At 35.6% G+C, this 27,973-nt stretch overlaps 1 protein-coding gene across 4 annotated transcripts; it reads right to left on the bottom strand.

Moving 5' to 3' along the window:
• Window positions 1-89: 89 nt before the first annotated feature.
• LOC106050738 (sodium/nucleoside cotransporter 2-like) lies at window positions 90-25,659 on the bottom strand. Of its 4 annotated transcripts, none has more exons than XM_056041111.1 (13): window positions 24,983-25,659; window positions 13,095-13,195; window positions 12,326-12,519; window positions 11,594-11,829; window positions 10,784-10,925; window positions 10,310-10,498; window positions 8,483-8,644; window positions 7,901-8,026; window positions 5,520-5,650; window positions 3,204-3,372; window positions 2,657-2,836; window positions 2,279-2,459; window positions 90-955 (listed from the first exon to the last, which is right to left on the bottom strand). In XM_056041111.1, exons 2-13 carry the CDS (start codon window positions 13,186-13,188, stop codon window positions 879-881), a joined length of 1,881 nt encoding a protein of 626 aa, XP_055897086.1. In that variant the 5' UTR covers window positions 13,189-13,195; window positions 24,983-25,659; the 3' UTR covers window positions 90-878. The 4 variants fall into 4 exon arrangements, with proteins under 4 accessions (XP_055897086.1, XP_013061224.2, XP_013061233.2 ...); XM_013205770.2 differs by having other exon boundaries at window positions 13,095-13,198; window positions 24,983-25,658; XM_013205779.2 differs by lacking the exon at window positions 24,983-25,659 and adding an exon at window positions 13,870-14,164 and having other exon boundaries at window positions 13,095-13,198.
• Between the last annotated feature and the right edge of the window lie 2,314 nt (window positions 25,660-27,973).

The raw sequence follows: 27,973 nt of genomic DNA, 5'->3' as shown, positions 1-27,973 counted from the left end.
AAAACTCTGTTGCTATATTTTCTTACAATAAGATTTGTTGACTACATAGGCCTAACAACAGCAAAAGAATCAAAGCATTCAACTCCACATAACATTAGGTATTAAAAACATGAAAGTGTATTTGACCTTTAACAAAATAATTCCATATTTACGTGCTATCAGCATATCATAATGAATAATAATAAGTTAACACTTTGTAAAGGAAGCTTAAGAGTTTTGATTCTTATTAGACTTTGACATTTCAATACAACATAGTTGAATAAATACAAAATAAAATCCACCTCTTATTAAATTTTTTCCCCTCTTCATGACTTTTGGTTCTGTCCATGAAAGATTCACTAGCCTTTCAAGCTTCATAGAAGCTTTGACAACACTTTACCATTATACAAAAATAGGAATGCAAAGATAAAACAAATGAGTCGAAAAGCGAATGAGATTTTTAAGTATTAATTGTTGAAGACTTTCCGGGCTTAAAAGAAACATTAGCTTTTAGTTGACAATGTTTGCTATCCAATGACGACAACTTTTGTTAAACCGATTTTCTACTTAACACTTAAAGAAGTTACCCAATGAGTATATTTAGAAGACAACCTCCACTCGCAATACATGTAGTGATGATCAGATCTCCAAATCCAGTATTTGTATCTAGCATATTGTTTAAAATAATGCCACAAAAATCTATCTTAGAAATACATTGCTGCCAGCCAACAAATCCTAATGATAATAGAAATAATAATAATCAGTAAAGTTTACATTCTCTGCAATACTTCATACTAATAGTCTTTTAGTATGTGGCAGATGAACAAAGCAATTATAATAATAATGTAGTGATCACTAATATAGTTTCATTTGATATTTATGTTAGAAGAATGTCCATCTCAAAATGTGGTGTTGGTCAATGTCGTGGTCAGATTACAAGATGTGGTGTTACTGAACATGTCATCAATGAGAAGACCTGGAGGAGAAAACATTACAAGATTAAATACAAGAGCAAAGACAAAAGATAATGAGATAAGACAAGAAATAAAAAAAAACAAGATGAGCTAACAAGAGATAAGACAAAAGCTAAGACAAGATAAAATAAGATATGAGACAGATCGATAGATTGCAAGGTCTGAAAAAGGAACTTTACTTATTTTTTTCTTTACTATACAATCAAGACATCAGACCATGTTGGTTATGTTTCAATATATCGAGTACTTCTTTTTTTTTGTTCTCATTTTTATGTTGGAGGGTTCAGTTAACTAGTGCAGTGGTTTCCAGATAAGGCATCCCTTTATATAGTTTTTCTTCTATATGGGAAATTTTGGGACCAGTGTCTTGTTCAGGCCTCTTGAAGGGCATAGCATTCTCTGGTGATGCTCCACAATGGCAAATTTTAAAAGTCCTAATTTTTTGCTTTGGGAACAAGTACTGTCTCATACTGTTGTATCTGGTTCTTAGGCAAATGTACATGTACATTTTGGTCACATAAACCTAATGTCTTTATTCCCATTAGTTTTTAAGTATTGGTGATTAACATATGAACATGTTGATGTTATAAAATTTTATTGCTAATTATGCATAGTCTGTGGCATTTTACGTCTCGAGAGACAATCTTTTCCCTTTGCAACTTCTTGTGTGACTAAAGAGGCCAATCCTTGATACACAGCTGCGATCGCAGGTTGGGCATATATAATCACCAGGCGCCGTTGCATTTTCACCCTTCTTTCTGCTTCTGTTGTGTATGACATCTGCAATCTGTGACCCTTCCTTTATGCTCTCTCTCCATGTGGATCTGTCCAGTGCCACCTCTTCCCAGTTGCCAGTGTCGATTTCGAAGAGCTTCATGTCGCGTTTGCATACATCCGTATAACGTAAAAGTGGGCGACCAGCGGCTCTCCTGCCTTCTATTAGATCGCCATACAGGATGTCCTGTGGAAGTCGACCTACTGGCATTCTACGAGCGTGGCCAAGCCAGCCAAGGCGTCTGCTGCTGATAACAGAGCGGATGTCCTGGCATCCTGCTCTATGTAGCACTTCCTCATTGGTTATCTTATCTTGCCACCTTATTTTAAAGATCCGCCTTAGGCATCAGAGGTGGAAGACATTCAGCTTTTTGCATAGTATAGTATCTGAAATTTAGCTACCAAATATGATTTTGAATTGTAAGTGTTATCAGAGTTTAATAAAACTAAATGAAACTATTTGATGAAAGAGAATCTAAAGTCTTTAGAGTTTTCTTCATGTATTGCTTCTTCACACACTGATGTGCACTCTCTGAGTAATTTTAATTTACCTGCAAGACATGCAGACATCAGGTTTGTAACTAGGCCACCAAACATGGCTGATATAGCCAATTTCGTCATGTCCACCAATCTGGAGGGTGCCATAGGCCCCAGGCCTCCCAACTGAACACCGATACACCCAAAGTTTGCAAATCCACAGAGTGCAAACGTGGCAATTATTTCAGATCTCACCTAAAAAAAACATTAAAATAAAAGTTAATTTAAAAAGCTAACGATCATCTTACTGCTCTGATGATAATACCGGAATAAATTGAGCAATGTTTTTCTTTATTCAATCATGTCATTTGCCAGAGGAAGTCTGACTATTAGCCTTTATGTTGAATGTTTATTTGCTTTATTAAACAACATAATGCTGAAACAAGACTTACAGATAAAACTTCTCCTTGTAGGCATTGTTGTCTTGATTTGATCATGTCAGCCAATTTGCTGTAAGCTACAAATTCATTAATAAATGTTTTGATCCCAATCAGCTCAGCTACGTGACCAGTATCCTGCCATTCAACACCCATAGTAAATACTAGTGGACGAAGGACATAACCACAGATCATCTAGATATAAAGAAATTAGACAATTAATAACTTTTCAAAAAACATGAAATTCAATAAATTTACTGATACTTTTAGTATAGTTTTTCTTTTTATTATTTCATTTGCTGTGTGTAAAAATGACAATTTTCATAAAATTAGAATAATTCTTTCCCATTAACTATGCTGAATGGTTAGAAAGATTCCCTTAATAACAGCATAGTGCAGAGAATCATAAATTGAGGGGGTCTAACGCTGAAGGCACAAATAGAAAAAGCCTCAGGCTTCCATTTTGCATCTTATATCAATATAACATAACTTAGTGATAGAAAACTTAGGCAATATTGTATTGGAAATCAATAACATGATCAAGGACAAATGATTCTATTACCTCAAAGTTCAGCTCAGGAAGACAAACAAAGCTCCCAAACCAAGACACCACTGCATTGGCTATATAAAGAAGAGAGACAAAAGCAATAAGGTTGGCAGCAATGTTAGCTACCAATGAGATAGCAGCAGATGCTCCAGAAGCAGCTGCATGTAGAAGATTGTTGTAGGGCCTGAAAAGAAAAAAAACAATAACTAGTTTTTGATATAAAGTAAAAGCTATATATACAACCATATTATGAGGGAACAGACATGTATGAAGAAGATTGTTCTAGGGCCTGAAAATAAATTTAAAAAAAAACTGATTTTTGATAAAGTAAAAGATATATATAGTTTGAACCAAATTATCAGAGAACAGACTTGAACCTATATGCTGAATTTTTCTATCTTGATAAAATGAGTCACCAAGGTTTGTGGAGGTTTTAGTCCAAGTTAATGAGGCACAATGGTAACCTGCTGACATCCCCTTAGAGAATAGCATAAAGAAGGATGTATACTTGCTCCCACTCACTATCACCTTGAATAATGCTGTGTAAAATGACGTGGCAATTACATAAAGGCATCTATGTCAGGTTCCATGAAGACAGCAACCTATGGTGCATATTGTCTTATACTAACACTAACAGATATCATCCAAGAGCTTCTCAAGGCAGATGATTGCACCCTACTTGCTTACACTGAAAATAAACTTCCACTCACTGTCAACAAATTTGCTTACAGTATCATGTTTGTTTAGTCTAAATGATGACACATACATATATTAAACATAAATGAACAGCAGCACCAGGGACCAAGTTTTTAAATGAGAGAAAGTAGTGAATTAAATGCGACAAAAAAAAAAGGGATTGCGCTGACCAAGGCTCGAACCAGTGACCCTGTTAACGACAACACAGCCTAGTGATAATGCACTAAGCGAACTTAACCCCTAGACCATCAGAATGTCAAAAAAAAAATGTTAAGTTCGCTTAGTTCAATAAAGAAGATGATTACGTCCTACGCGTCATACATTCAGTCATGCATATTAACCAATGACTTAAATTCTGCCAAGTCACTAGTTTTCCTGGCTAGCTCAGGCAACCCATTCCATGCTTTAATAGCGCTAGGGAAGAAGGAGCATTTGTACAAATTTGTCCTAGCATATGGGATGAGGAATGTGCCTTTATCTTTGTGTCTTTCTGAGTATTTTATTAAATTTTGTTTTTGCATTTGAAGATTATGGTTCAATGTTTTATGTATAATTGCTACTTTACTTTTGAGTCTTCTGTCCTGAAGGCTTTAGTGATTTCACTAAAGGTGTTACTCTAGTCAAATGTGAATATTCGTTTGTTATGAATCTCACTACTCTATTTTGTGTCTGTTCCAGTTTCTTAATGTTTTCTTGAGTTGAGGGGTCCCAAACAGAGGATGCATATTCTATTATTGGCCTAACCAAGGTTAAATAACATTTTAGTTTTATGTTCTTATTTGATTTATAGAAATTTCTTTTAATAAACCCAAATGCTTTGTTTGATTTTTTGATAGTTTCATCAATATGGGGATTCCATGACAGTTTTTTTTAATTTATTATAACACCTAGGTATTTTGTGTTTTTAGTCTGTGTTACTGGTTTACCATGAATAAGATAAGTGGAATTAATTTGTTTTAACAGAGATGCCCCCCATAAGATGCTTAGGACGTAATCATCTTCTTATTTGATGTAACATCTGTATTTCATAAGATAAAACCAACTCACACATCAGCTTGCACTCAATAGCATAGATGAAAACAGCTAGCTAGCAACAAATAACTTCTGAAAGAAACAGCAAGAGAAATCCTACAATGATCACATTTGAGACACAAATAAGTTCTTACCAAAGACAGGTGCAGACAACAAAAAGAGAACTAATAGACCCCTGGTGGACAATAGATTTGTCTGCATTAGATATGGCAAAATATGCAGATCATGAATGGGTCTGCATAATTACATGAAATACTGCAGTCAGCCTAGATCTCAAGATATGAAGACAATGGCTATACTAATCAAATCTACAACATAAATGCCAAAATCTTTAGAGTTCTGCTTTCTATCAATATTAGATCTAGATTTTGACCAATAATTTTTTTCATAGCATACATAAGTAAATAAATCATTCATGATGTTTTAACTAGAAATGTTGATATAGCCAAATAGAGGATATTCACTCTAGTTCAAGTTAACTATTCAATGAAATGTTAACAGCTTAAGTTGAAAGCTACTTCTTAAAGTGGAAAAAAAAAACTATTGTAGATTGAGTGATACACTGTCAGAGCCATAGTTAAGAGACTTACTGGTTCAACTTACTGCTTTTCCTGCATGATTGATGTAATACTGGCTATTTTGCTTTTGCTTAGTTCAGGGTGAATAACTTTGGAAACTGCTAATGATGCAGGAGCATTCATAACTGAAGCTGTAATTAAATATGCTGCTGGGACCTACACAGAGAAAATCATATCAATCAAAAACTTAATACAATCTCAAAGCAACACTAGATTATGTGAAGTTGCAAAAATAAATTGTTTGTTTTGCATGTTCTAGATGTTCCTTCAGAATTGAAGTTTATTACATCTTAACCCAAATGTCTTGCAGAAAGGCAGGAAATGGCAGTGGGCAGGTTTGAAACATGGAGACGACAGTCCAGAGTGCATACATTATGACCAAGCAGCCAGAAAATCATGAAAGTATTTCCACTGAATGATTGCATTCATAAAACCAAGTTATTTAAAAGTTATGTAATTTAACAAACAATGGTAGAACTTTCAATACACATCAAGTATAGTGACCATTACTACACTATCAAACATAGACATTCACTATTTGTCTCTTGTGTCCCTCAAACCAGATTATTAAATTCTTCTCAGCTCTTTCCTTTTCTTTCAGTACACTTTTATAAAGTAGACATATATATTAAGCTATGATGGCCTCTCTCCTAAAGGCTGGGGATACTAATCTCTCCTATCTTTTCAAGGTATAAACTTCTAGATTTTTCTGTTCACATTTCTCATTCAGTATGGGGTTGTCACTATATAATCTTTTAAACTTGCATACCATATTCCACTAGAGATATTATTATTATTTACCCTAATCCCACTCCACTTAATTTTTTCCCCTTCCTTTTGTTGTCTATTTCTGACAGAATTATTTTCTCTTAACTTACATAATGGCCTTAATGATAATCTACTCCTACCTGTTTCTGTAGTGTAATTTTTTGCCATACTTTTTTTTCCCCTCAGATTTATTATTTTCTCAGAGAGTATATTATTTTCTCTTAACTTACTTAATGGCCTTAATGACAATCTACTTCAATCTGTTTCTTTAGTGTAATTCTTGTCATACTTTGTTTCCCCCTCAGATTTATTATTTTCTCAGAGAGTATAGCTGTGTGCTACTCTTTAGGTGATAATGGCATCATAGAAATGTTAAATGACTTACTTTTGTAGAAAACATGTCTCCTTACTACCCAGATCTTTTCATTCTTGATGCTGTCAATTAATATTCTAGTATAAAGCTTATTTAGCTGTTCAGCTGATAAAAATCTCTAATCTTTCAATGACTGCATGCTGCATTAAGTCAGGGGTTCTCAACCTGTGGGTCATGACCCCTTTGGGGGTCGAATGACTATTTGCGAGGGGTCGCCTAAGACCATCGGAATTTTTTTTTTTTTTTTTTTGCTATTTTTCATTTGAAATTTTAAAAAAAATGTATTTGTGTGTGTCTCTAACGCATTGTAACAAGCATATTTGTACTATAGTCGATATACATTTGTATCTTAAATGCGTAGGATCGGAAAATTATTCAGATTATTTTATTGTTAAACAAATAATGAAACGATCGTCAAGTATCAATAAAATAAAAAGTGGGGATAACAAGATAGATCTAAGAACACTGACATATAGCCATGGAACACGAATGACACTTTAAGTGAATGTATCATCATTGACCGTATTCGTGATTTTTATTGGTATTTACTTCTTTCTTTTTTAATATAATTGTTATTCGAAAATATTTTTGCGGACCACATCTTCGATGCATTTTCAACAACTGAAATTACTGTCAATCAAATGTGTCGTAACGTCATTGCGTGATAAACATTTTGATAGAGATCTAATCATGTGGTTAATCACATTTAACCTAAGCCAATGAAAGAAAGAAAAATATAGTTGGGGGTCGCCGCCTAGTGGAAAATTGTATTAGGGGGTTGAGGAGCTAGAGAGGTTGAGAACCACTGCATTAAGTGCTGGTTAGCATATACTTTGAACAGAAGTCTCTCTTGTTCATACATAACATTTTTACAATTAAGTAGCCTACAATGCCTCCTTATGATAATAGAAGGGTTAGGGCTCCTTGTCTAAAGAGCAAGAATCTCAAAGGAGGTTCGTCATAAGATGTTAGGCAAGTATGGTCTACTAGCATGCAGACATAGCCTACTGTCCATCAGCCAAACCTCTTGTTTAATGTCAATTAACCATGATATTTGTTGGGATAAAGGTTAGGTGTAAAACATGGGAAATAAAAATAGTCAATATATTTAAGAATAAAAGATAGAGGCATCTTTTTAATGAACATAATTGGTAAAATCTTTGCCATTTCACATGTTTATATTCTTTTTTCAAAAGGCAATGAAAAAGGGGTGGATAATGACAAAACTGTGTAAAAAAAAATAATTGCAAAATTGGTTGACTTACCCCATTCATTATGTAAGCAGCCATAACTCCACCAGCAATAGTGGCAAAACCACCCACCATAACAGCATGAAGTTCTGAATTGGTCATGTCTGCCAGGAATGGTCGAATCATAATGGGAGCTTCAGTCTTTATTTGATGTAAAGTAAAAGTTAAAAAGAAAATAGTATTAGAGTGACTATCAAGAATGACTTTAATTTGTTTAATTTTAAAAGTATTTTTTTTGCATTGATCTATAGGACTGCACTCCTTCTTAATCTTAGTACTTGAAGACAAGCCTTATTATTATTATTATTACAGAACCACCAATAGCATTAGATTGGCATTTTTCAAATATGTGCTAACAAATAAACTGGAGATTTCTCTAATCCTTATGTAAGACAATATCTAACCAAAGATGATACTAGACTATTACTTGTATAATGTTTCAGATGCTCTAGTCCTTTTTTAGTGGAGCAACTGTAATGTATATAAGATCAAAAAGTGCGTTTTGTAAGAAATTTGAAGTCAATGACTTTAAAATCAATGAAAAAAAAAAACAATACTTTTTTTGACTAACTAAAAATAAACATTACATTTACTTACAGCACCAACAAAAATATTCCCAGCAGCACACAAAGATTCAGCCCCAGTGGTCCCCACAGTAAACTTCATGAACCAAGCAATCTTCTCGATGATAACTTGCATAATGCCCAAATAATACAAGAGAGTGATGATAGTACTGAAGAAGACAATGACTGGAAGAACCTAAACGTACAATGGAAAGACATTGATCCTCATTTTTTTTATTATAGCTTTTTATATAGCGCTACTTTCATGCTTATAGCATGCTCAGGGCGCTTTTGGTCCAATCTCATTTGTGGACCAGTGGGGGGGGGGGGGGGGGGGGAGGAGGGGGTATCTAGGAGTTGGTTTTCCGTGCTGTCTTTAGGCACTCAGTAAACACAACTCTGCCCAAGTCGAGTGTCCAACCTCGAGCCCCATTCTAGATAGCCAAGCCAAGCCAAGTTCAAGTGCACTTGGCCTCTCGACCATGCTTCCCATGCTTCTATTTTTTGTTTAAATAGAAGTGAATAAGAATTGTATGCAATAGTGTCATGCAAATTGTAAGTCCTTTGATTTATAATTGAACATTGCAGTGTGAATAAGAACTGGCTTTATTTTTCCATGTCTGTTTGTCAAATGTTTTACATGTTTTGGATGTTCCTCAGGGTTGAAGATTATCTCTACTTCCTAGTCCCAACTTCACACAGGCAGGGTATGAACCTTGGACCATCAAAATGACTGTCCAAGGTACAAACCGCTTGACCAGGCAGCTAAGTCTATTATTCTGTTTTGCCAGAGTCTTAGAGGTATAAACCTAAAGAATGCCAATTAAACTTCAAGTTTTGAGCTCCATTTATGAAAAATATAAGTTTGATTCAAGATTTATATTAAATGTTGCCATAGGCTTAGTGATATAATTCCATGGACTGCCAAACTGATAGTTTTTAATTCAATTTCTGAAGGAGTCTAATTTTAATTTAAAATTAAACCAAGTTATATTTCTTAGACACAAAACTTCACCAAGGAAGCTTCCCCAGCTACCACATAAGTGTGAAAGTCCAAACATTGCAACAGACAACACAGTGAGTATGCTATCAAATTACAGAAATAAAAATTAGAATGTATAATGTCACACTGGACTGCACTTCTGGCTATATATATGGGACCTGGTCAGGTTAAAAGGTCACCTGATCTGAAATGTGGGTCAAGTTTCATGGCTGCCAGGTTGTCCAGTATACATGCTGGACAGTTATCCGTTGTATCAATTGTCCCGAGTTTATTCTCTGCCCGTTGCCATTTCCTATCATTCTCAGGGAGGTTTGGGCTAGAAAGTAGATCTTCAACTCTGAAGGAACATGTAAAACAAAACATTTTACAAATATGTGTAGATTACCATTTTTTTTTCTGAAATCCTTCAAGGAATGTTTTGGTAAACAAGCAAGTGAAGACAGAAAGAGAGAAGCTTCAAAAAAAGTCAAGAATTATGTGACAATCCAGAAAAGTCTCTTTAGAAGACCGTAAAAGGAAAGCAAAGCTAGCTATGAGGTTTACTGATCATTAGTTATTAGTCAATGGTATCTTATTCAGCAATTATTTATTGGGCTTCATTTTAACATTAATATTTTGTGTTAGTCAACCTATTCCACTACTCATTGATACAAGTGATTTATGTGATTGATGGAATAATTGTTTTATTAAATTGAGTTTTAAACTCAAGAAATATTATATCCTGCACTGTGTTTCTTCTTTCTGTTTCTATATTTTCAGCTCTGAACCTGTAAGTGTTACAATACTTTAAGGGACAAAAAAGAGAGTTGATAGTGTGAGCAACACTATTTTCAAAACAATTTATGACTACATACTCACTTGGAAAGCAAAGAAATGCTGTGTGGTTGAGCCAAATACAAATACTGCACCATGCAAACTATAATTCATGAACTTGGTAAAGAGAGATCCTAACATTTCAAGAAATTTAAAACCCAGCTCCCACTTCAACACAAGTGTAGCCATAAAAAATTGAAGAAAAAATCCACCAACAACAGGTCTCCATTTAATCTGTTGATTAAAAAGAAATAATTTCATTATTAAGCTATATATATAACTGGAGATATATATATATATATATATATATATATATATAACTGGAATAGGCCTATATATACATATATATATATATAAGTAGATGAAATCAAACTATTTTTATAGGTAGTTGAAACAATCTTATCTTCTTATCTTTTAAAATACAGATGTTACTTTAAAAAGAAAATGATAATGTCCCACAGGGGAGAAGACTAATGATATAAAGATGTTTTGAACTTAGATCCTGTTTATAATTGTTACCTTTCTTGGAGCCCGTGAACAAATGATTAAGGTGGTGAGAAGAATACCCCATCCAATTATAGAGATGAGATTGCTTGGTCTATTCACTGCTGAAATTATTATTATGACCACTGTTGTACCGACTAAACCAAAAACAATTAACCTGTTAATAGAAGAACAACATTTAATGAGGGTAGGCTAGTGAATAATAAAACAATCTTTAAAAAAGCAACAATCTAACAACTGTTACATGAAATACTTCCAAGGATATAGAATTATCTGGAATGCTAGGACAAATTTGTACAAATACTCCTTCTTTCCTAGTACTATTAGAGCATGGAATGGGTTGCCTGAGCTAGCCAGGAAAACCAGTGACTTGGCAGAATTTAAGTCATTGGTTAATATGCATGACTAAATGCATGATGCGTAGGACGTAATCATCTTCTTTTTTGAAGTAACGTCTGTATTATATAAGATAAGGGAGTTAGTGTACACATTTAAGACAGTTTAAGGTAACTTTCTATCTTATCTTCTTATATAAAACAGACTTTACTTCAAAAAAGAAGATGATTACAGGATCCAGTATGAAAGAACCATACACATGGGGACAAAATGGTTTTCTGTCTGAGTTTAATACAAAATTTGTAATTTACTTCATTTTGTTAAGCAGAATTCAGTCTAAATTGACAAACCCTATTTATAAACTAATAATTATAAACTAAATAAACAAGTTTAAAGGATTAAAGTATAAACCTTTTATAATTTTGTAAAATACTGGTAGTTTAAACTCTTGTTTAGCACTAATTTAAATATCTATTTAAAAAATTAAACCTTTTGAAAATAGTTGAATTTTTTTCAACAAAATTTTGAACAGGAATGAGGACTTTTTGTATCCAACCAATGAGCTTCTCCTTTGAGTAAAAACTGACCACAAGGACACTGACCACTACAGTTAGTTGCACCAAGTCCATTATATCCTGTTCCTGATAGCATGATCCCAGAGTGCTAAACAAGATGGCACCAATAAAGTAGGTGAAATACAGGATCAGTAAAGCAACAGTAAAAGCCTGGAATAGAAGTTAGATCAGTTTGAAAACTTGTAATATAGATGATCGATGCTTAATGAAATATTAGCACAAATATACAACATTTCCCATGATCATTTTCAAAGCTCAAATAAAGGCAATATAACTCAAATGAAAACGTTTTTTTTAATTATTTTAGAGCTTCCCAGGTAGTGGCAGAGTGCTCTAACATAGTCTCAACATTTCAAAGTATACAAAGTTGATCAAGTGGCATGGATTTCTATAAAGAGCAAACTTTAAACATAAAGATAATTTCTATAAACAGCCACTTAGCAATTAACTTGATATTTAAGATAAGATTAAATTGGGCAATAGATTAGTGGTAGTAGCCACTACTTCTGTTGAAGGTCCAAAATAACCCAATGACTTCCAAATCACTTGCAAATATATTTGCTAACATTTACAAGGGCCATACCAAAGCAAATATGGTCATAAATAATAAGTAATGGTTAGGCCGGAAAACTTTCAGACAACTGACCTTTGTCAGCTTTGATCCGAACCTCTCCAAAAAAAATTCAGCCAAGGAAAGTGGTGATTCATTTTCCTCATCTAAGGGCGTCATGTGATCAGCAATTTCATCACCAGCAACATCTTCTGTTGATATATTCTTGGATGTTTTAATCTCCCCATTAGATGTAGCACCATTACATATCATAACATCTGTAACTAGATCTATGATAAAAAAAAATATTTGTTAGCAACAAGACTGTGAATTTGACACAATCCCTAATAAAGAGTAAGTTTCTCATTACATGTAGGCCTACTCTTCCCTTACTTGGAATTTGTATAATGAAAAATGCTCTAATGGCACTAGTGAAAAAGGAGCACTGGATGGCTGCCTGGTCGTGCGGTTTGCACGCTGGACTGTCGTTCGGACTTATCGATGGTCCCGGGTTCAAACCCTGCCCGCTCCCATCCCCCGCCGTCCTGCGGGAGGTTTGGACTAGGAAGTAATTATCTTCAACTCTGAAGGAACATCCGAAATAAGTAAAACATTTTACAAACATTTTCACTGATATGAATATATTCTGGCATATGGAATAAGACATGTATTTTATCTTTGTGTTTTTTCTGAGTATTTTACTAAGTTGTATTTTGGTTAATTTTTTTAAATTTATTATCACTATTTAATATTTAGTCTCTTGGTTTAGTAATTTTTCTTATGATAATTTGTACTGATACGCTAGTCAAATATGAATATTCATTTCAACTTCAATGAGTTTCTATTGACCTGTTCTTTTACTCACCAGACTCAATGGTCACCATCTCATCTACACTGCTTAGTTGTTTGATTTCCAGAGCCTCCCTTTGACTGACTTGTCCATTGTGATGATCACTCATTCTATGACTTCTAGTAGACAACATGTGACAACAACAAAAAAAAACATGTTAAAATGAAATATGTCATCATGAAGTGGAAAAATAATAATTTCACAAGTAGCCTGGACGTGTGAAAAAGACAACAAAAGTGATGCATTAACAGCATCCCAAGGATGTCACAATCAAGTCATTTAAATGTGACATTTCAATGTCATTAAATCTTTTCAGAGCAAGAAAATTGTCACTATCAGTTAAGTGATAGCTGTGGTTCAGTATCAAACTTTTATATAGCATATAAAGATTCTAACGGGCAATTACCGGGTACATTTAGTAAAATCACTAAATTTAGAAGACTTAAAAGTAAAGTAATTAACAGTAGCAAGTAGGCTATACATAAAACACTGAACCATACAATTTTCAAATACAATTTAAAGCGAAACACAATAAAATACTCAGAAAGACACAAAGATAAAGGCACTTTTCTCATTCCATATGCTAGGACAAATTTGTACAAATGCAACTTCTTCCCTAGTGCTATTAGAGCATGGAATATGTTGCATGAGTCAGACAGGAAAACCAATGACTTGTCAAAATTTAAGTCATTGATTAACATGCATGACTAGATTGACGTAGCAACACGCGTAGGATCTTTTTTGAAGTAACGCCTGTATTTCATAAGATAAGAATAGAAAAAGACCTCACCTAGCAAGTAGATCTATCTATGGCTATATGCCTCTGTGCCTTTTCGTAAAATTCACAAAACCAGAAATATCTCAGAACATAAAGTTTTACGAACTTTTAATCTCTCAATAAACATGTAATGTTACAAGATCAGCCTATATATAATATGTTGACATATATTCGACCTACACTAGGTTTCAACTGTGAGTAATTGGTCTACAAGCGAATGAATATTAGAAGCTTCGTCGCCTTAAACCTATACTATAGATATGACGTCACGTAAAGAACAAGATTGGCTTGGCCCCAGTAATTAGGCCAGTGGTTAGCTTCAGAGAGCAGACTTACAAAGAGAACATGTTCAATTAGCAGTGCCAGGAATGCAGTCAATTGTACCACTTAAGGTTTGACCTATGTTTTTTTATCACGCTCACATCTGCAATATTTTAAGTTTCAATATCACTGCCTGGTATGGCAATCTGAGCATTAGGCCTAAAAATAAAAATAAACTTTATAGAATCCTAAATGCTGCTGGTAAAATCATTGGCAAAAAACGAACTCCATTTGGGAAGTTGTTTGAGACAAACATCTATAAAAAAGCTAACAAGATCCTCGAAATAAAGAATCACCCTTTGTGTCAGGATTTTGTGATTTTACCATCACAAAAGAGATACAAGACACCGATAGCAAAGACAAACAGACACAAACACTCTTTTGTTCCCCTGGCAATCAAATCATTAAATAAGAACAATCTGGTATAAACTTTGTCACATGTAAATTATGAGTGAGTCTGGTGTGAATGTACACTTTGGTTTCTTATAGTTATAATGTTTTTTGTTTGGTGTAATGCACAAATTGTAAGACAAATTTCCTTACGGATAATAAAGATTATTATTATTATTATAGGACTAAATAAGGTTTTACTAAAGGAAAAAAAAAGACAGGTTATCGTTAGCTGAGTATATAATATAGAGCTAAGGGCCTACGAATCCTAATCTGAACCAGAATTTATTATGAACAAATTGTGGCACTTTCTGAAAAATTGTTTCTCCTGCCATCTATATTGCTCTTTTCTCGTAGTAAGAAGATTGCATGTTAAAATAAGGTCAAAGTAACTATTAACGGCTTAATCTGCACGAGGTGAGGAAAAATATGCAGATCGCAACTGCACTCATCCTTAATCTTCAGAATCGAAGTCATTGCCATTATCATCCTTAATCTTCAGAATCGAAGTCATTGCCATTATCATCCTTAATCTTCAGAATCGAAGTCATTGCCATTATCATCCTTAATCTTCAGAATCGAAGTCATTGCCATTATCATCCTTAATCTTCAGAATCGAAGTCATTGCCATTATCATCCTTAATCTTCAGAATCGAAGTCATTGCCATTATCATCCTTAATCTTCAGAATCGAAGTCATTGCCATTATCATCCTTAATCTTCAGAATCGAAGCCATTGCCATTATCATCCTTAATCTTCAGAATCGAAGTCATTGCCATTATCATCCTTAATCTTCAGAATCGAAGTCGTTGCCATTATCATCCTTAATCTTCAGAATCGAAGTCATTGTCATTATCATCCTTAATCTTCAGAATCGAAGCCATTGCCATTATCATCCTTAATCTTCAGAATCGAAGTCATTGCCATTATCATCCTTAATCTTCAGAATCGAAGTCATTGCCATTATCATCCTTAATCTTCAGAATCGAAGTCATTGCCATTATCATCCTTAATCTTCAGAATCGAAGTCGTTGCCATTATCATCCTTAATCTTCAGAATCGAAGTCATTGCCATTATCATCCTTAATCTTCAGAATCGAAGTCATTGCCATTATCATCCTTAATCTTCAGAATCGAAGTCATTGCCATTATCATCCTTAATCTTCAGAATCGAAGTCATTGCCATTATCATCCTTAATCTTCAGAATCGAAGCCATTGCCATTATCATCCTTAATCTTCAGAATCGAAGTCATTGCCATTATCATACTTAATCTTCAGAATCGAAGTCGTTGCCATTATCATCCTTAATCTTCAGAATCGAAGTCGTTGCCATTATCATCCTTAATCTTCAGAATCGAAGTCATTGCCATTATCATCCTTAATCTTCAGAATCGAAATGATTGCCATTATTATTAGCATAGGCCTACTGTTCACGCTTAAAGCTTGTAGGCAGGAGTTTTGGCTAGTCGCGAGAATGTGACGTCAAATGATCGGATGATCCTAAGTGCAGATCCATATGCACCTGGGCATGCTACCCTGCCTCATAGTGGCGCCCGGGTGGAAACGATCGTAGGAGAAAATGATTAGGCTAAAGGGTAGCAAAACAAGAGTCCCGTGGGGGTGCCTAAGGTAATGCGAGAGCATCCTCATTGCACTGCGCGGAGTTGTAAAAAAGCTCCCACAACCTTGTCACAATCCAGGCGCTGTTCCTCAAGGGGCCGTTACATAAATGGCGTGTCCCGCACGGTTATCCTGGTATAGAAAAGGAAAATGGCGTGGGTCTTAGTGTACGCGGTCTCTTGCCGTGAGTCTGACCCACCCGCCAGACAGAACAGTGTACACTGTTCTCATTCAGGCCGGTGAGAGGGAGCTCTTGTTCACTTTTGCTGGCCTAGAGTTCCAAGAGCCGATAGCTCTACCTAACAGTTTCAAGATCCATATGCATGAGTTTGGTTTAGCTTGTGACAAAAAAGGCAGTAAAAAATTAAAAAAAAGGTCAAATAATTGGTTGATCCTGAGTGCAGATTCACATGCATGAGTTTGGTTTAGTTTGCGACAAAAAGGCAGTAAAAAAAAAAAAATTAAAGGTGAAGGCTGGAGATAGCGTGAACGTGAGAAGAAGACTATAGAAGTTTTGGGGACGAGATTATAAGGAATATAGTTTTTATAGTCAGTTGTAGACAGTCAGGGGCAGTTAGAGTTAGGACCCAGAGAGTGAGAGCAGAAGTCGCTAGTTTAAAAGTAATAATATTATAAAGTTGGTTAGTTTTATTGATTTAATCGTCATTAATATTATAGTATCATGCATAATGTATTTATATTTATTGTTTCAAGTGTGAGTTTAAAGAAATTAAACTCGAAAATGTATACACTGTGGCATTTGTTTCTTAGAAGTGTTAAGTCTATAGACTAACGGCACCTCCGAATCCGCATGTCAGATGAATTGAGGAGATGACCTTTACATCATGTGCCTTATGGATCCCAAGTAACAAGTAGGCCTAATCATAAACGAGGTTATAAAAAAAATAAATTCTGCTAGTTATGAATGGGTTTATAGGGGAAATACTGCATTCCGCATTAATCTTCGGACTCGAAGACAAACCTTATTATTATCATGTTTTGAAAGCAAAAGATAAGAAAGAATGAATTCGATTGATGATAATTTTTATAAAATGATAATTTTCAACAGCGTGAAAGCTGGGCATAGTCAGACTTAAGGCCAGTTCCTACCTGACGGAGGATAGGCCTACTACTCCAAAAAGGAGGACATGTAGGCCTACCCCATTTTATCAGACGTCTGATCTGTCTTTCATATTTAGATCTTAAAAACTAAAATATTTGCAGCTTCTGTGATACTCTGAAGGCAAACTCTTTTGTTTTCAAAATTAAATATGTAAACTATTATTTAAATACACAGAGGCCTGCACCTCACCTTCACCTTGATCTGTTGGAACCGTCGGGGCACTACGCAAGATATGTTGACCGTCTTTCTTCATTCCTCTCTGTCTTTTGCCTACTTTCACTCTGTTAAAATGTTTGTACACGTTATTTCTCCCACAACCAATCTCGGATCAAGCTGAAATTTGGCACGATTATTTATTTTACCGGACAAAACAAGAATCAATTTTAAAAAAATAACCAAGTAGTTAACTATTGGTAAATTATCTATTTATTTTTTGGTATAGAACAAGGGAAAAAAATGTACTTGACTGTGGTGATATAGTTGAATTAGTCCCATTCGTACTTTATAGAGAGAAATAGGTCGCCGCTTTAAAATTTGAAACTAACAATAGACAACTATAAAATCTTCTAATTTTACAAGCACTTCGCTGTCACAGTGATTAGTGTGTTTGCTTCCATCGAGCTCAATTTGAGGTTTTTCAACTTTTTTTTTATAAATGCATTTAAAAAGCGATCGCGTAATATACCCCTTTTTTCTTCCAAATTTTTAATTACACGATTAATCCAAACTAATTGGTACAACTACACTGAATATGAGGTTTGTGTTTTTTTTTGTTTTTTTTTGTGTTGTTTTCAAAAGTATTTTTTTATATTTTCTTTTTATACTGTTAATAGTCGCTCTTGTGTCAAAGCCCAAAGCAACAGGCAATTCAACATTTTTGGTCCTGAATATTCACGTATCTGGTACATGCACAGACACCATTTTAAAATAAAAATTAGTTTAGATAGTGGTCTGCGTAGATATGTGAACAAGGTGTAGGCTTAGTCATTCAAGTAAATAAGAAATTGAAACTGTAACCTACTAGGTTTTCCTGGACGATTCTAGCAACCAGTGGCAACTTATATCTTATCTTATATAATACAGACGTTGCTTCACTTGTCCCATGCTGGAACTTAAAACTTACAAAACATTTCCTTGTTCTAGTAAAAAAACATTTGGTAAAATATATTTTTTGTTCCTCAATTGAACTATTTATAGGCCTAATATACGATTTCAATGAAGACCAAATCTCAGGAGAACAGGGTCATATTACGTATTCTATTAGATGGAATATCTTTCGCCGCTTCATTAAATAAGAACAGATTCTGTAACTGTCTGTTTAGGTAACGGGGTGTACTTCAACGCACTAAATTGTCGAAGCAGGACGTTTTGGCGCCGCCGTTTTGGCGCCGCCGTTTTGGCGCGAAGGTCGTTTTGGCGCGAGCCGTTTTGGCGACGGGACGTTTTGGCGCGAAATACGTTATGTACGTTTATTGTATTATTTCTTTTAAAAGAATTATTCATATCTATGTTTTGCATGAGTGTTTGCGTTAAGACATATTTTTCACGTACTAAATGTAAATGTGTGTTTGTTTTTCACATCATTTTCTTTAATAAACATTTTGGCTTGTGTATGTGTGTTTATTAAGAGGCACACTTTTATTTTCAAAAAAAGTTTTTTAAGATATTAGGCTACTTTAAAATTAAAAACAAAATGAAACGATGATAGACTAAAAATTGATGCAATTATTTGTTTACATTAACATTGGTTTATTTAATGACTGTATGGTATCTCCAGCTATACATACCAAACACTTGCTAATAATAAGTAAAAATATAATACATGTACCATGTTTCTCAAAATACTAAGTTAAGTATACATAGACACCATGGTTATTTGCCTAAGTCGCTGGAATTCAAGGGTTCATTAAAAAAAAGCTACGTGCTAATTAAAATAACGTCAAATGATATCTCGCACCAAAACGTCCCGTCGCCAAAACGGCTCGCGCCAAAACGTCCCGTCGCCAAAACGGCGGGGCCAAAACGGCGGCGCCAAAACGGCGGCGCCAAAACGTCACGTACCGCTAAATTGTATCACTTGTGGGCATAGCTTTTAACAGGGATGCCGAACTACTGTCTGTTTAGGTTACGGTGTGTAGCCTACTTCAACGCACTCTATCACTTGTTGTTGTGGACATAGCTTTTCACAGGGGTGCCGAACTACTGCCTGTTTAGGTTACGGGGTGTAGCCTACTTCAACGCACTCTATCACTTGTTGTTGTGGACATAGCTTTTAACAGGGATGCCGAACTACTGTCTGTTTAGGTTACGGTGTGTAGCCTACTTCAACGCACTCTATCACTTGTTGTTGTGGACATAGCTTTTAACAGGGGTGCCGAACTACTGCCTGTTTAGGTTACGGGGTGTAGCCTACTTCAACGCACTCTATCACTTGTTGTTGTGGACATAGCTTTTAACAGGGGTGCCGAACTACTGCCTGTTTAGGTTACGGGGTGTAGCCTACTTCAACGCACTCTATCACTTGTTGTTGTGGACATAGCTTTTAACAGGGGTGCCGAACTACTGCCTGTTTAGGTTACGGGGTGTAGCCTACTTCAACGCACTCTATCACTTGTTGTTGTGGACATAGCTTTTAACAGGGGTGCCGAACTACTGCCTGTTTAGGTTACGGGGTGTGGCCTACTTCAACGCACTCTATCACTTGTTGTTGTGGACATAGCTTTTAACAGGGGTGCCGAACTACTGCCTGTTTAGGTTACGGGGTGTAGCCTACTTCAACGCACTCTATCACTTGTTGTTGTGGACATAGCTTTTAACAGGGGTGCCGAACTACTGCCTGTTTAGGTTACGGGGTGTAGCCTACTTCAACGCACTCTATCACTTGTTGTTGTGGACATAGCTTTTAACAGGGGTACCGAACTACTGCCTGTTCGTGTGGTGCCCCATCGTGGCGCCCGGGTGGAAACGGTCATGAGAGGGGACGACTAGGCCAAAGGGTAGCGAAACAAGGTTCCCGCGGGCGTGCCTAAGGGGGGTGCGAGAGTATCTCCATATTGCACTGTGCGGGGATGTAAAAAAGCTCCCGCAGCGATCTGTCAACGTCAAGGGGCCGCTACATAAATGGCGTGTCCCGCACGGTTAGCCTGGTATAGTATACGAATACGATGGGGTCCCAGTGGTGCGGCCGAAGGCCGCGTCTCTAGTCCGCGAGTCCGGAGAGCCCGTGTCCATTGGAAGTGAACGCAAAATCAAACTCTAAGTTTAACCCCGAATAGCAAAACTTTTTAACTTCCGGGGCGCTGCACAGCAGGCGACCTGATTATACTGGACTCTTTTTTTCTATTTTTTTTCTGTTAATATTTCATGTAATTTGTTACTACTCAAATGTTTCAATGGATGTGCACTGTGTCTTTTGGATTCTAATGTTGGTATGGATTTTAATTTGTGTGGAAACGTGTATTTCAGTGGAGTTTTGTGGTAAGACGCTTGACAGTATGGACAACACACCCGCCATCTTGGAACCTAATAACGAGCCTAAGTCTAAGGCTTTAACCGAACAAATCCCTAGCACAAAACGTAAGAAGAGAGGACGTAGAGGAGGAATACGAGTTAAGTGTAGAAGAAGAGGACAAAGAGGCTTCCTTCCACCCATCGTAACAGGCAATGTTAGGTCTTTACAAAATAAGATGGAAGAATTAACAGGTTGCTGTGAACATCTGTATCAATTTAGAGAGTGTTCCTTAATGTGTTTCACTGAAACCTGGCTCAATGATACGATACCTGACTCTTCTGTTGATCTCGATAAATTTTACGTTTATAGAGCAGACAGAACAATTAATAGTGTAAAGTCAAAAGGAGGAGGACTCGCACTCTATATAAACAAGGAATACTGCAACGCCAATAATGTGAACATCAGGAATAAAATTTGTGACCCTAACATTGAACTTATGTGTGTCACACTTAGGTCTTACTACTTGCCTAGATGTGTGTTGTTGTTGTGTACATACCACCGACGGCTGACACAGCGACTGCGTCGGAAATAATTTTTGATGTGCTTCACAATGTACAATCAAAACACCCGGACTCTGTTTGTATCGTAACTGGAGATTTCAACAACCTAAATATTGACAACACACTGTCAAACTATTGCCAGTATGTCTCCCTCCCCACAAGGCAGGGCAGAACGCTCGACAAATGCTACGTAAACATTAAGCAGACTTACAAATGTAAAAGTTTGTTCCCACTTGGAGAATCTGACCACGTGTTACTCCATCTTATACCAAATTACAAACCTACTCTTAAAACTACAAAGAGAGTTATAAAAACGGTCAAGATGTGGTCTGAAGAGGCTGTAGAAAAACTACGAGGATGCATTTAGAAAACTAACTGGGAAATCCTTATTGAGAACTGTCCAGACATAAACGAACTAACAGAAACTGTTACCTCATATCTATCATTCTGCGAGGAGTTAACGATTCCAACAAAAACAATACAAGTCTATGGAAACAATAAGCCCTGGATGACCAAAAAAATCAAACACCTTATTACTGAAAAGAAAACAAAGTATAAGGCTAGCAACGAAGAGTTTATAAATGCTAAAAATAAACTGAGAAAAGCAATAATTGAAGGGAAAAAAACATACAAAGAAAAAATTGAGAATTTCTTTGCCAAGAACAACTCAAAACAATGCTGGGAGGGATTAAAGAAAATAACAGGCTGCGCCTCAAAACGAGAACAAATTTTAGTGGCTGATGATGAGAAATTCGCCAACGAACTAAATTATTTTTATTCTCGTTTTGACAAAGAAGATTTTGTTGATCTACACAAAGAACTTTTCAACACTCTGTCCAAAGGAAAACAAGAGCCCTACGTCAATTTTGTAACTGAGGATGAAGTGACCTTGTTATTTAAAAGAGTAGACGTAACAAAAGCTTCTGGACCAGACAAAATTAGTGGCAAGCTGATCAAGCTATGTGCGGAGCAAATTTCTTCTATCTTCTGTCATATCTTTAACCAGTCATTGCAAACGTGCGTAATTCCAAACATCTGGAAAACTTCAGAAATCATACCAGTGCCTAAGAAACCAAAAATAGATTGCTTAAATGATTTCCGCCCAGTAGCACTAACACCTATTGTTATGAAATGTTTTGAAAAATATATGCTTAAACAACTTGTAGCAAAAGTCAATAACAGCCTAGACCCTCACCAATTTGCATACAAAGCAGCTAGAGGAACTGAGGATGCCATTCTATTGCTTTTGGACCATCTTTATAAGCATCTCGATATACCCAAAACCTACGCACGAGTCCTCTTCGTAGATTTCTCCTCGGCTTTCAATACCATACAGCCACATCTAATGATAAACAAACTGAGTAACTTAAATGTAAGCCCTTACTTACAAGCATGGGTTCTAAACTTTTTAACCCAACGGCCCCAGTATGTTAAAGTCAACAACACCAAATCGTCAACTCGAGTACTATGTACGGGTGCTCCACAAGGTTGTGTACTTTCTCCTGTGCTATACACTCTTTACACTAATGACATAAGAAGCATCTATGACTCAGTTAAACTCATTAAATTCGCTGATGATACTGCCATAGTCGGTCTTATTTCAGGAGACGAAACTCAGTATCGAAGCTCGATAGAAGAGTTTACAAACTGGTGCACCGACAACTTTCTAGAACTGAATGTAACAAAAACTAAAGAACTTATAATAGATTTTAGAAAGAAAAAACAACTCTACGTGAACTGCAAATAAACACTACATCTATAGAACAAGTAAAGGCATATAAATATCTAGGCGTTATCATCAACAACAAGCTTTCATGGGAAGACCACCTTGGAACTCTGACAAAGAAAACAGCCCAGCGACTCTTTTTTCTATACAAACTCAACAGTTTTAAATTAAACAAGAAGATCCTTGAGACATTTTACGGCGCGACTGTACAAAATCTGCTAACATACGGAATAAGTTGTTGGCAAGGCAACGCCTCATCTAAACTGTTGCAACGTCTAGAAAACATCATTAAAAAAGCATCAAAAATTACACTCACAACATTACCACATTTAAAGGAACTTTTTGAACAAACGTGCCTAAGAAAAATCGAAAAAATCATGGAAGACAACGGCCACGCGCTCCATCAGAACTACGCCAGGTCGTCGCGAAGTGGGCGACTGCTGTCAATCAATACAAGAACGGAGCGGTACAAAAACTCGTTCGTACCTCACTCGGTCAGACTCTATCACCGCCACTCATTGATCAGGGAACATGAAATGCACCAAGATACCTGTGTGTAGTCGCTGAATGAACTCTTCATGTTGTCTGTTGTATTTATGTGTATGTTTCTGTTGTGTTGTCTTTATATGAGAAACGAGTCCTTGTAATCACAACAAATTTCCGTAAGGATCAATAAAGCAGTCTTAGTCTTAGTCTTAGTCTTAGAATCTCACCCCCCGTCTGACAGGATAGCAGGAAGGAGGAACTCGCTGTCCAATTCAGGCTGATGAAAGGGAGCTTTTGTTCGCTTTTGCTGGCCTTAGTGTTCCATGTGTGACGCACAACACTACAAGACAATCTCAGATGGTCGTGTTGTATGCATCTGGACTGACTTTTGGTGGTCACGAAGGACCCGAGTTCAAACCCTGCCCGCTACCATCCCCCGTCGTCCTGCGGGAGGTTCGTGTTAGGGTGTGATTATATTCAGAATCTAACGGAACATTCGAGACAAATACTGCCCTCGAGCTCGTGGCGTCGTGCTATCCGGCAACTCTAAAAAATCTGCCAACAATACATATTGAAAGTGCAGAGGATTAGTTCTGTTGCGCTAAAAATTTTTTTTTTATTTTTTTTTTTTTTATTTTTTGGTGGGGTTGGATTGCTGCTCCCGTGACATAGATTATGATTTATTATGTGTGTCCGAAAATGAAATAGCATCCAATTCGAAAAAAAACTTGGTCACCATTGACTTTTACCTTTCTTCTCACCAACGCATTGAGTACTAAACTAGAATTATAATAGATGATATAGATAGTAGATATGATACATTTCAACTAAGCAGTTAAAGATTATATTCGTTTTCTTGTAAAGGCCCCCGCGGGCCTCTACTTGTCATAGGGCCCCGCGCCATAAACTTCACTTACTGTCTGACAAGGTTAACAACTTTTGAAACTTCAGTTTTGTTCACATTATCTTATCTTATCTTATATAATACAGACGTTACTTCAAAAAAGAAGATGATTACGTCCTACGCGTCATGCATTTAGTCATGCATATTAACCAATGACATTCAAATAGTGTCTATCCAAAAACTCATTTCAAAAGAAAGAATGTATCTTCTTTCAATTAAGAGTTATAGTAACTGTCTCATATTTTTTTAATATAAATAATTATAGAAATGTAAGAATGTTAAATTAAAAAAAAAATGAAAGAAGTTTATCTTTTGGCTGAGCATTTTAAGATTTAGATTTCAAAATACACGTTGCCTATAGGCCTAAATAGATCGGTACAAAGTTTAAAATTGTTGTTGAACTGTCTCGGTACAGAAGGTTTGAGAATTATTATATATTATAATTAAGAAATATTCTTAGCGCCGAAGCCTATAGTTGTCTATACCTATACAGTTCCACACTGCAAAACTCTGCTAATATTAACTACTTTCAATTTCACTTACCTTTTAATTTTCACACTTTTAATAGTCCCTCTTTCTTCTCAGATCAAATCAATGCCCAATTAAAGCAAGAAACACAACAGGCAATTCAATATTTTTGGCCCTGAACACTCACGTATCTGGCATACGCAAATACAAATGTTATCGATAATGCTAACACTAAAAACCCGGAGTTTACATTCAAAGACATTTTCTGATTCTTGGTACTAGAGTCTACATCCCGAAAAAAACGAAACTAATTTTTGGCCTATGTTTTTTTTTTTGTTTTATGTTTGACATAAGATTTAATACATTAATTTGAGTACAGCAGGTCCTAGTTTATGTTTAGCGAATGTGTTGTTACAAAGGGTGAGGATATATATTATATATATCTATGCCTTATTGAGAATAAATTTGACGGACTTCCATTATGCCTATTTCATTCATATTCAGATCACGTGGTCAATGCCCAGGTATTTTATCCTCCGAACAAAGATTAAAAAAACCCAACAAATTTCGTCTTTAAATTATGAGACACTTGTTGAATTATGTTTTAATGAACAGATAAAATACTGGGTTTACTTTTGAACTCCATATCGAGTTAAAATAAAAAGCAAACGAAGCGACGGTTACACCTAGCAATCCTTTCTTCGATGTATACCGAACAGCAATAACGTTAAATAGCTAGGCCCGTTACCAGTGGACACCAAGAAATAAAATGATGCTTGATGATACGTTCAACAAAAATTAGCCTAACGCTTTATAATTGAAACCGAAAGTGAAAGTATAAACACATTTTTAAAAAAATATTGATCTAGATAGTGGTATTCTTTTTATTAAAAAGCTATATTGATTAGATCAATATGTAGCCTATTAGTAGGCCCCTATTTAATTATTTAGGCCCCTATTTAGAGTTCCATCAAAGGTTAACCTAATATTTTTTAAAGGCCCACACTTTTGTATAATTAGGACTATTTTCAAAAAGTTCTACCATAGTTAACTATAAAATAGATCTTTAAAATCTACGTTGAAACACCGAGATTAATTTTCACTTTATAATGATCGATTTTTTTTCCTCACACGAATAGACTATCTGCCAATTGGTGAAAAAATTGCTCCCCCCCCCCCTCCCAAGTATTAGACCAAAAATTAAATCACTGTCGATGGCAGGCGTTGACAGCAGTCAACGGTGTTATAGCTGAGCTGAATTGAAGTAAATTAAGCAGATCACAGGCAGGACTGCATTATGGGTAGTCACGTAAAACCTGCACTCCTTTATCTCGGGACTCGCGCTGTTATACAGATCTATATTATAGATTGATAATTGAGTTTTAAGCTTCAAAAGCCATTTACTTTCTGTGTAATGGGTCGAGTTTGAACTAAAGAGGAGATTGACATTTCTCACAATTAACGTGAACGTCAATGTTAGCACATTGCTAGGCTACGCGTAGGACGTAACTTGACTCTGCAAGATGGAGATTGCACATTTTTTTCCCTTGTCACTCTTAAATCTCAGGTCTGATTTTTTTTTTAAAAAGAAAAGAAGGACTGCATCACCACTGGCCGTTAATTTGGATACATCAGTTACGTAGAGAGGGGGGAAACTGCTGTGTGGGCGGCATCGTTCTGAAGCATAGCTAATGCCCAGGCATTCATTTCATTACCATTAGATGATCCATAGTTGCTTCACGACTGAAGGAGGTGATAATTTTAAAAAAGAATGTTACATATTAAAGTGCTGCTAGAACATGGAACCATCAGTCAGAAAACCAAAACATTTAAAGATTTTAAGCCTCTTGTTAACACGCACTACAAGGAGGTAATTAGATTCTTGCTGGGTTTTTTTTTTAAGGAGCGTCAGTGATTTATAAGATGTCATCCTAAAAAAAAATGGAAAGGTCTCGGCTTTGAAACTAACTGCTTCTCTCTGGGTTTGCACCAATCCATCATCCAGCTCCAAGTTATCAAAATTCTAGATTTCTGTCTTCACATCTTGTCACTATAGCATCACTCACATTATTAGTGTACTTGGCTTCGCTGCGAGGTTTCGGTGCATAGATAATTTATACTCTTTTATGCTCATCAAAACGATTTTAAAATCAAATTGCATTTAAACAAGTCAAGTTGCATTTAAATGAATGTGTTTGCTATAGATATTGCTGTATAGTAGCCTAACCTTATAGATAGATAACCCTATAGATATTGTAATCATGCCTAACCTTATAGATAGATAACCCTATAGATGTTGTAATCATGCCTAACCTTATAGATAGATAACCCTATAGATGTTGTAATCATGCCTAACCTTATAGAAAGATAACCCTTGGCAGAATTTAAGTCATTGGTTAATATGCATGACTAAATGCATGACGCGTAGGACATAATCATCTTCTTTTTTGAAGTAACGTCTGTATTATATAAGATAAGATATTGTTCTATAGTAATCATGCCTAACCTTATAGATTGATAACCCTATAGATATTGTTCTACAGTAATCATGCCTAACCTTATAGATAGATAACCCTATAGATATTGTTGTAATCATGCCTAACCTTATAGATAGATAACCCTATAGATATTGTTCTATAGTAATCATGCCTAACCTTATAGATAGATAACCCTATAGATATTGTTGTAATCATGCCTAACCTTATAGATAAATAAACCTATAGATATTGTTGTAATCATGCCTAACCTTATAGATAGATAACCCTATAGATATTGTTGTAATCATGCCTAACCTTATAGATAGATAACCCTATAAATATTGTTGTAATCATGCCTAACCTCATAGATAGATAACCCTATAGATATTGTTGTAATCATGCCTAACCTCATAAATAGATAACCCTATAGATATTGTTGTAATCATGCCTAACCTTATAGATAGATAACCCTATGGGATATTGTTCTATAGTAATCATGCCTAACCTTATAGATAGATAACACTATAGATATTGTTGTAATCATGCCTAACCTTATCTTCAAAATAAAAAAAAAAGACAAGGACACACA

This window comes from Biomphalaria glabrata, chromosome 1, assembly GCF_947242115.1.
Source record: "Biomphalaria glabrata chromosome 1, xgBioGlab47.1, whole genome shotgun sequence".
Taxonomy (NCBI): domain Eukaryota; kingdom Metazoa; phylum Mollusca; class Gastropoda; family Planorbidae; genus Biomphalaria; species Biomphalaria glabrata.
Note: the sequence above shows the minus strand (reverse complement) of the source record. Positions and strands in the feature narration are given on the sequence as shown.